Source organism: Vidua chalybeata, chromosome 5 (assembly GCF_026979565.1).
Source record: "Vidua chalybeata isolate OUT-0048 chromosome 5, bVidCha1 merged haplotype, whole genome shotgun sequence".
Taxonomy (NCBI): domain Eukaryota; kingdom Metazoa; phylum Chordata; class Aves; order Passeriformes; family Viduidae; genus Vidua; species Vidua chalybeata.
Genome location: NC_071534.1, coordinates 5639345 through 5649984, shown reverse-complemented (window position 1 = coordinate 5649984; position 10640 = coordinate 5639345). Strand labels below are relative to the sequence as shown.

Below are 10640 nucleotides of genomic sequence, written 5' to 3'. Positions count from 1 at the left end.
TAGAGCAACAGTGTCAAACCTAATGAAATTAGTTCATAGTTCCAGTTCCATTAATTAAAAGTCTGAAAATTAGGAGCTCTAAATGCTTTTCAAATGTCATTCAGATTTTTGCCTCTGTGTAAAATGAGGATAATGTTGCCTAAGAGTCTGACTTGGAGAGGTGTTGGAGCACTCTGGACAGTTGAGGTTCTCAGTTGGTATTGTGAGGGCAAACAAATATCCTATGAAAAGGCAACTGTCTCTAAAATAATGGAGTAAAATAAGGTGGAAAATGGGATGGTAGTGGGAAAGTGAACCAGCAGTTGTTGAGAAGATCCCAGAGTACCTGGGACAGGAAGAATGATGAGACTTGGTGAGGTGGGTTTGTAAGTAAATAGGAATGGACTGAGCCTTGTTACCCTCAGCCTGCTGACTTCTGTCTTGAATGTACCTAGGCTTTTCAAGGAAAGAAAAAAGTTTGTAGCATCCTATGTAGCACAGAGGAAGAATTATATGGATGTTTATCTTATATTTGATATTTTGTAATTGAAAGAAATTTATTTAAAACTCTGGAATCACTTTTTTTTTGCCTTCTCACAATTAAGGAAAAAAAAAAACCCTACCAAATCTTGAAAGGACATAAATAAATCTTGCTTTTATTCTACCTTCTGGGCTTATTAAGATTTCAACTTAGAGAGAAAATCATTCCCTAGAAGGGGCAGAGGGAGTTAAGGATTCTGCATACCTATAGAAGAGCTGCTGATGTGACCCTCCCAGCAGCTCGTTGGCAGAAGCAGTGTAAGAATAAGGACATTGAAAGCTGAGGGGAATCAATTTCTGCAGCATTCTGTGTGCTGGACTCACTCCCTGCTAGGATTTCTCACTGTGTGCTCTGTGTGTACATACAGCCAAGGAGAGCATCTGTTCCCAGTGCCAAAACACTGTCAGTTTAGGAAGGATTCTTCTTAGGTCAGGATTGTTTTCATATGGTAAGAGACCAAGTTTAATGCAGCATTTTAATTCCTATGAGAATTTGCCAGAGCTGTACTAAGACTGAAAATGTTTGTCCTGTAATCCCAATTTTGCACTGACTGACTTGGTTCTTTAGTAGCCCTTCCTTTTGGATGTATATTAATGTAAAGTTTTAGCAGAAGCTTAATATGGGGAAAGTTTCAGCTGTTATCACGTTGCTCCTTTATCCCTGGACAATGAGGGTAATGTTTAAAATTCCCATTTGAAAATGGGAACATCTGTGTAACTCCAAATCTTCTCTGAACAGCTGTGAAACCAAAATAACTGAGGAAGTAAGTGCAGTTTGACTTGAGAGAATGGTGCCTGGAGTTGTGCCTGGCTCTGTTCCAGAGGCAGTTTGGTTCTAGTATGTGCACAGGAGAAATCTGTTTCCTTATTTAGCTTTGTCAGTGCCTGCACAAGGGCTGCCCTAGGAGCCAGCCTCGGGAGCCAGTGGTGTGTACAAGGCTGGCAGGAGTGAAGCCCTGAAATGTCTTAAGAAACCCCAAATCCCGTAAGTTTGCTTTTCTCCACAAAGCTGTTGTTCTGTACTCAGGACATGTGAGCACCTGAGAAAATCCTCTGCAGCAGAGGACATCCCAATTTTCCTTTGCTTTTTACAGAATGGACCTAAGCAGAACTCTGGAAGTCATGGCTGAAACAACAATTTGACCTTATCAATAATAATGTCTGGTAGAAAGAACAGCACAGCAAGGGAAACTGACTTCTTCATTAGCTTCACAGCTAATTGATGGAAAGCCTAAAATGCACAGGCTTCTCCAGCTCTCTCTGAAGTGTTCAAGCCTAACTTAGGTACATCCTATAAATGTTTCAAGTAAAGCAGGCAGGATTTAAGGTGATGGTCTCCTGAGCACCAAACATCTCTCCCAAAAACAGATGACGCCTACTGGCCAAGAGCAATGTTGGGATAAAACTCAAACATACACTTGTGATTTTTACTGATGGTTTCTATGTTACAGTACAGAACTTGTGTAATGCAGTGGGCAAGACAAAAGGCAGCTTGGATGCTATTTTGAGCTCTTGGATGTTCCTCTCCGCTTTTCTGCTTCTGTTTGTGTTTGAACATGACAGTGTTTCTCTGTGACTGTGCAGAATACCTGGAACACTGGGATCTTAACCCCTGTGGGAGCCTTCCCAACATCAAGGATATAAAATACAGCACATATTTTTAAGAAGTAAACTATACATCTCTATTTTACTGTATAATACTTTGGCATCATTCATCCCTCTGGAAGCCTGTGCTGAAGTTTAAAAACTGAAGAGTTAGAGATTAAGAGCCTTAGAGGTTAAAGCAGCTCTGCAGCACAATAATAAACATGTCTTTAGCACTGGTCACTTATTAATGTGTCATGTACATTACAGTGTAAATGACTGAGGTGTGCATCCCTCCGTGCACACGTGTGGGAACTTTCCTTTTATCCCCCATATAAACATTCCTAAGAGTGGACATTTTTTTTTTCCCTGTTTTCAGGCATAGTGATGCTACAAGTAAAGGAAGGGATAAAGGGGCAGTTGCCTAAAAAGGGATGTGCTGTCTGCACAAATTATCTTTCTACCCATTTCTTGCTTTCCCTCATACCAAAAATATATTTTTTAATTTATTTTCTTGTGAATCTCTTAGTCTGTAATGAAATAGCTCTGCTATTGTGCTTCATATAACCCTTTTTCTGCCAATTTTTCCCCTCTCTCTGTCAACAAACCAAGAAATCTCTTCAGAACATAATCTTGCTTTAATCGTTCCCTGCTGTCCCAGAAGCATTTGCTCATGGGACAAATAGCATTTTTCATTTTGTCTCCTATATCTTTTTCTGGGGGGAATTGAGGTCCCAGTTGCATGATATGATTCTTCTCCAGAACATCATATTGAGGATAAGACTCAATGGAGCATCAGGGTGCTCTGAAGTGCACTCTACAGTCATTAATCTGGAGATAAAAAAAAACAGGGAACCAGGAATGCCTGTGGCTTGCTGCAGGCAGGGAGTTACATTTCTGAGAGTGAAGGGAGGTTAAAACCCTCCTTTTTGAAATCGAGTGTTTAACTACCTATGACTTATTCTATTTTAAAAAATCCTACAGCTGTATCCACCCCATATGTTGAGCTTTTAGTCTTTTTTTCCTTGACTCAAGCTGCTCTGGAGGGTGGCTGATAGCACAGAGGAGCTAAAAAAGCTGGAGGCACTACTGATTTTGCTGTCAGCAGATGCTCTGTGGGGCACTCAGGGCACAGCTCAGCCTGAACTGGAAGAATGGACACTTAAGGACTTGGGGACATGAAATTAGTGCAAGTCTCAGGTAAGGAAGGGATTGCAATGTGATAGAACCTGCCAGTTTTCAGCTGAGCTCTGTAATATTTTTCTGAGAGCAGTAATATCTGAACAGTACAGAGGAGAAAGGTGATGGCCCACATTCAGTTTGTTTCCACACTGATACTCTAAGAGCTAAGTTCCTCAGACAGGCTTTTGTGACTGCAAGTTCAGCAATAGATCATAAATATATATATTACGGATTTAAGCATCTTCCCCTATCCTTGATACATGATTAAATCATGACTTAGATAAAAAATGCATTCTTTGCAGCATTATAAATTAAATGATTGAGGGGCATTGTTTTACCATAGTGCTGACTCAAACTGCAAATCTTACTTTGTGAAATAGGGAGGAGACCTTGTGCACTCTCCTCTCTTCAGAAACAAAAAATAAATTGCTATTCCAATAAAAATCCCAAGTATTAAACAGCTAATTGTAGCACAAACTGTGTATGCCTCTGTAATTGAAGATAACAGAGTACTCAGCAATGCTTGGCAAAACCCTAGGTTAAGAAAACTGAAACACATTATCCAGCTGAAACTACAGGGCAATGCTTAGGTCAAGAAAAGATAATTTTTCTAATCTAAATTAGATTAAGCTACCTGCGTGTGAATTCTGTATCCTAAAAACTACATGCAATTATGTAGCAATAATAACTGCATGTATATTCCCAGATTTTCTGGAGAAGTTATATTTGGAATGGAGTGCTGCAAGGTCCTGAAGTTTGAATTGCCTTCTTGGCAGCACTCGAGACTATAAAGTGAACACAAGTAGAATTTTAATGCCTGTATTCAGCTTGAAGAAAGGCATCCAAAAGTACAGACCTAGTTCTTTACCAAGTGTTTCTCTGAGTCTAGGTTTAGCCTTTCTTTGGCAGAAAACATGATCATTTTGACCATTTAAACAAAAAGATTGTTTCATAAGTCACTTGTGTTTTCCTGCATTACATGGGGTGTTTATTCATTCGGTAGCAAATAAACAAGCACAAAAATAACTATAGCAGGATTTCTCATCCAGTTAAATAATTCTCTGCCACACAGACATGCCAACAATGCAGCTGCACTGAACCTGGGGAAAGTGTTACAGTGTGTGTCAGGCATTAATCTGCCTCAGATTATGAAAAAAAAATGCTTCAAACAGTGGGTGCTGTGAGTGGGTGTTTCTACCTAAAGAGACAGGGAGTTGTGCTTCATCTGCTGAGAAAAAAATCATAACCAAAATATTCTGAACTAAGTTAACACTGGTTCTGTGAGAGAAGAACCTCTGGTTTCTGGTGACAGCTGGTGTATAGGGTGCATTTTTAAAATCCTGTTTGAGCCAGGATGGTGTTTCACAGATTACCTCTGACAGAAGCATACTTTATGAGCTGTCTGGACATGGTGGTTCTTGTCTTTACTGGTTTATAGTGACCCCTCCTGTAGCTGCAGCGCCCGGCTGTGAGGGCAACAGTGCAACAGCACAGGCAGAGCAGAGAGGAGCAAAGGACAACAGGGATCAGCCAGACCCCCAAAGCTGCAGCTTCCCAGGCAGCTGGCTCGTTATCCGATGTGGAATTCCTCCCACTGTAGCCTTTGGTTTCATTGAGGTGTTGCTTGCTGCTGTTCAGGCGAGGAAGGGTGGGCACATGGGATAACACCTGGGCAGGCTTTGGGCTCAAAGCTGAGTGTGCAATCTTGTCTGAGCTGGTGACCGACCTGCTGCTTGTCCTCTTAGCAAAAGCAATGGCTGCTGGGGAAGTTTCTGCCCTGGAATAGGCAGTACCTTCAGTTCTCTGCACTGTCAGACTCCAGCTGGGGGTGGGAGTGTTTGCTGGTAAGCCATGGCTCGTGGCAGCAGGTGGAGCTCGGAGCAGAGGAGCACCTGACGTGGTGGCATTGTGATGTTGGCATCTTCCCTCCTCAGAGGTCTTTGTGCTGTGCTGCTTCTCAGATTTACTTGCTGAAGAGTAAGCATTTGGCTCTTGGGATTTCAGTTTCTCAAAAATGAGAAGATCTGGATCAATCCCTATTGAATTAGGATAATGTTAGTTTATTGATAAAAGCTTGTCTGCACACCCACAAAAAGGAAGGGGGGAAGTATTTTCAGAAGTAGGTATATTAATGAAAAAGGAAATAAGTCTTCATCTTTTTTAGGGTTGTGTGTTACTTCAGGAGATCATTTAGCACAGCAACTGACCTGATAACATTTTAATATTTCCTAGAGCTGCTCTGTTTTTAGCCTTTATAAATGAAATGCTTAATTACCTGTTGTGATGTTGTACAAAACGACATCAACTCCAGCCTTTAGAATGCAGCTTTCCAAAGCTGGGCAAGACATGTGCAGGCAGTTCCTGTTCTCATGAATGGCTCCATGGTAGAACACTGCTAGATTGCAGGAAACTGGAACCCATAAAGAAAAAAATTGAGCTTCTCAGCAGAATGACCATTCCATTTTGCATGCTATGATGTTGTTTAACATCAGAAGTTCATTATATTTGCCCAGATCCTGTGGGAAGAGAGACTAGATCCTGTGGTTCTCTCATCATATAAACTAATTGAGCATACAGTCAAAAGAGAATTTATATTATTTTACATCTGGACTAAAACAGCCATATGAGTTTTACTTCTGTATCTCATTAAATAATAACTGATTAAAGCCCTTTGAATGCCCTCTAATGTCTCTGTTTTAGTTAAGATAGTAACAAATTTTGTTTGATTATATATGATTATAAAAAGGAGATTTCAAGTTACCATTTATTATCTCTGTAAGTATCCAGTCCCATGTGGGGGGATATAAGAAAAAGTTTGTTGCTGAGATAGAAACAACCTTGCTGAAATGGATGTAATTTTTCTCACCTCACATTATTTAAGACAGAATTTGATTCTTCCCAGGATTGCTGCTGGAAGTGATTTATGTCACTGTCAGGTTGTGAAGGTTGTATTTTTGCTCATAATTCAAAATATCATCAAAATTTATATTGACTTTTTTTTTAGTAACTGGTGCCTCACTTTCATCCTCCAAAACCATATCCAAACCCCTTTCCAGTCTGGAGAGTTTTGAAAATTTAGGCACCACAGTCATGCAATTCATGTATCCTTCTAAAATATATTCCTGTAGAGTACAAGTGCAGTGTGATACAGAGAAAGTACAAGGCTTAGCACAAAGGATGATTTTTGTTTATTTTTATTCTGGGCCTGAATTTACCAGGCTAGAGAAAAGGAGTGGCCAGCTGAATAACTGCTATTATTTATTGCTGTAACTTTAGTGTTACCTGGTTTGCATGGTATAAACATGGAATAAGACAGTGCTTTCTCCAAGGAAAAGAGTATTCTTGTATTTCAGAGAAGGACAAACTGTGTGTCCCCTCCACTCTCCTTCTCACCATGTCTAAGTCTGATGCCGTCCTGCAGGAAGAGAATGCTGTTGGAATCACTGTCACTGGTTGTTCTCCACAGAAGAGATGAGGATAAGTACTGAACAGTTACTCTCTTAATGTTGGTATTGCCTACAAGCTTTGTAACAGAGATCTAAAATTTCAAAGCAGACGCTAAGATTTTAGTGTGTTCCTAGTCTTCTAAAAAAATACAGACTATCAATTTCCTTTCTATGGGACAACAGTTGCAATGTGCCTCTGCTTTCCTGCCTGAAAAAAAATTTAAAGATCCTCCTTCCACTCCCTCTATTTCTTCTTCAAGTGAAGGACTGTTTCTATAAACATTACCCAAAATGGGGGGGTTTAATGTGTGCCACAATCTTGCCAACAAGCACTCACCGTTCCTCAGAAGGCAGCAGGTCCTGCTGCACTGCTGGGGGGAGATTTCTGCATAACCCCTCAGCAGCTGGGCTCCCCTCCTCTGGGATTCACGCAGGTCCACCAGGAGGCCTGGGAAGCGCCGGATCCAGCAGTTCTGGTAGAAGGCAGTGGGCAAGCAGAGGCACTGGGACTCCCCAGCCAGACCCAGAAGCAGCAGCACTTGTACCACTGCCAGCAGCAGAGCCATGGCCCCGTGTCAGGACCTCAGGGAGCTGCCCTCTGCTCCAGAGCTGCACCAGCACTGCAGAGACTGTCCCTGGAGGGCTGAGGATGCTGCCAGGGCCATGAGCCAGGGCAGGGTCTCCTCCAGACAATGCCCATGGTGCTGTTTGGGCAGCTGCTGAAAGAAAGCGGACATTTAATGAGCTACAAAAGATTTTAAGAGTTGTTATTGCTGTTTTCTAACCTAATTATTTGGAGGTGGGTTTTGAGACAAAAGGGACAGGCTGTTTTTAGTCATTCAGAGAACTTGTTTCTGTGTCCCCTCTTTGTGTCTCTAGTCCTCAGACCAAACCACGCAGGCAGCCTTGAGATTTGGTGAATAACAGCCAAGCTCAGCACCTTGTTCCACCTCACTTTGTTCAGGAACACTGTTACACTCAGTACAGGGAAACAGCCCTGTCTAGGATCTGAACATTTTGAGTTATCTGGTGACTGCAGAAATTTGCCTTCTTATGCTAACACATGAAACTCCAGCCAGAGGTGGAGATCTGTTCCCCTTCCTACACTATTTTGACTGCAAGAATAACAAAATTTTATTTGCAAAGATCTAGAACCAGATGAACTCTCTATGACTGGAGAGGGCTGGAACCTCCACTCAAGCTATGATCATGCTCTCCCCCTAATAGGTTTAAAAATATTGAGCAGTCCATACAAGGTTTTCTGCTAGGAAAAGGCCTGTCAGAAAGAAAACACAGCTGACACACAAGGAGATGATTTTTCAAGTACCTGGTCTGAAACCTGAAACTGCCACATTTTTTTCTTAATAGGACCAAGGCTGATCCCCACTTCCCACATTACGTTTTTCATACAGAAAAGCTTTAAAATATTACAATACATGAGTTTATTTAAACCCAGTGGACTGTATAGTGAGGTTGAGAGACTTAGGTAGAAGTATAGTTTGCAATAAAAATTGGGTGTTCAATATATAAGAATATTTTACACTGTGTTTTTACCCCTCAAGATTGAGATCAAGGAATTTCCTCCTTTCCACATGAGTGCAGATCAGTTAAGTGGAGTGGGGAAAGCCTCAAACTCATTTTAATTCTTTAGTCATTATAGATGATGTTTGTTTTTGCCAAAGAGGCACCCAGTTTGGAAATTAACTGACAGGTGTAATATTTTGTTCCCTTACACAGCTCACTGGAAAATAAAAAAAGCCCAGAGCAGGTTAACCCCTGTTGATGTAATGGCAAGGCCAAGGCATTATTTTATTAATTGGAACTATAATTAGGAGGATTCCAAATGTATGTCTGTTGTGGTAAATACGAGAATTAAACTGTTAGAAAGAGGGTAAGTGGGCAATTCTTCAAGCCTCTATCCTGAAAAGCAGCTCTTGGCACTTGTGTTGTTTTACTTAGTTTTGGAGTTTTATATTTTCATCTCTGTGATAATCAGCACTTAAAACCTTAAATACATTTTAAAATACCTGATAGCTTGCATTCAGTGGACTGCACAGGGAAGCTTTTAGACATTTATCTATCATTGCCACAAGTGCTATTGACAGTGTATTTTAAAAAGTATTTGTTTCAGCTTTCCAAATATCCCAAGGTATCACTTGATTTGGAACACACTCAAAATTTTGACAGACATGCCTGTATTTTGGCATTATGTCCTGCATTATGAATTTGTATGATTTTTAGATCTGTCTTGTTCTCTAAGATTTGCATGCAAAAATGTTGATTTCTAATTGCTTTTCTCACTCCTACTCTTCCCATATCTCCAAGAAGAGAAACCTCGAAGACCCTAAATAACCTGGGGAAGCACTTAACAAGGATATGAAAAGTATTCTTTCCTCCTCCTTTTTTCCTGAATAAATTTTAAGGGCAGAAATAGCTGCAAGGAAACTTTCTTTTTAATGAAAGATGAAGTGATTAAAACAAGTAAATAAATGGCTGCTTTAGGTAATTTCCTTTAAAAAGAGAAACTTTCTATTAAATTTCACCATCTTCTGCCAGCTTCCCCTTAATTTCACTTTGACTTTTCAATGGAAAATGTAAATTAGTGCTGAAATTTTAATTCACAGACATTTTGCAAGAAGGAAATGCCCGAGTCTTACCTGCAAACCAGCAGCTGATTTTCCATGTGCTCTGCAAAGAGGGACCAGGAGGCTGCCACTGATACAGGGGAGTCTGTGGCCAGTACCAGACCAGCACTTCATGTTATTTAGGAACTCCTTTCATCCGTCTCCTCACATTTCCTCCTGGAAAACAAAAAGGTAGGGGGGCCTGCTTCCTGTGAGACTATGAATGTTTTTGCAGGCCTTTCAGTAAAAGAGATATAAATGGACCTGCCACGCTGGAACAAAATGATCTTTTTCATGATCCTTCTTATAATCAGAAACAGTCCCTGAAGTTTCCCACCTGGGCCAGCAGTGAGAATGGCACAATCCAGGAGCTTCCCAGCACAAAGGATTCATCATCAGGCATTAACTCTTTTTTTGCCAAACAGAAACAAAAGCATACAGTTTTTCCATATGAAGGAATAGACTTGTCTTGATTTTTGGAACTACATTTAGCTTTTATGGAATATATGGTTCTATCGCTCAGAATATGTAAAGACCAGAAGGGATCTGTTTAGTTGTAGAATTGTGGAATGGTTTGGGTTGGGAGGGACTTCAAAGCTCACCCATTTCCACCCTCTTGCCATGGGTAGGGACAAGTTCCATTATCCCACGTTGCTCTAAGTCCTGTCCAACCTGGCCTTGGACACTTCCAGGGATGAGGCAGCCGCAGTTTCTCTGGGCACCCTGTGCCAGGGGCCTCACCATCCTCACAGGGTGATATCCCATTCCTGATATCCCATCTAAACCTGCTCTCTGTCACTGTGAAGCCATTCTCCCTGGTGCTGCACTACATCCCTTGTCACGAGTCTCTCTCCATCTTTCCTGTGGGCTCCCTTCAGGCACTGGAAGGCAACAACGGGTTACACTGAGTCCATCTCTTCTCCAGGTATTGTGTGACAGAGCAGCTGGAAGGTGACAAGCTGAGAAGTGAGACCCAAGCAGTTTCCCAGGTGAGGTATGAACCTGTCCAAGTCCTCCTGTGAACGTCAGTAATGAATTTAATGAAATGTGCAGCGTAATCCCATGTGACATCAGCATGAAGTTCCCTGCCTGTGTTGTGCTCCACATAAGTAAGCTGAATTTCAGGCCTGTGTTAAAATCATCTTTATCTCATTTTTCTGAGATTTGCACATGTATTTTCCCTTTATTATAGTAGTGGTAAGGTCGAAGTTTTAAATAAGCCAAGTATATTGATAATTTCAGAATATGTCACTGTAACTCTGTTAAGGTATAAAAGTTATAAAAG

At 41.1% G+C, this 10640-nt stretch overlaps 1 protein-coding gene across 1 annotated transcript; it reads right to left on the bottom strand.

Moving 5' to 3' along the window:
• Positions 1-4292: 4292 nt before the first annotated feature.
• Positions 4293-9536, bottom strand: MANSC4 (MANSC domain containing 4). The gene is made up of 4 exons (XM_053943407.1): positions 9389-9536; positions 7069-7447; positions 5561-5695; positions 4293-5321 (listed from the first exon to the last, which is right to left on the bottom strand). Exons 2-4 carry the CDS (start codon positions 7295-7297, stop codon positions 4648-4650), a joined length of 1038 nt encoding a protein of 345 aa, XP_053799382.1. The 5' UTR covers positions 7298-7447; positions 9389-9536; the 3' UTR covers positions 4293-4647.
• Between the last annotated feature and the right edge of the window lie 1104 nt (positions 9537-10640).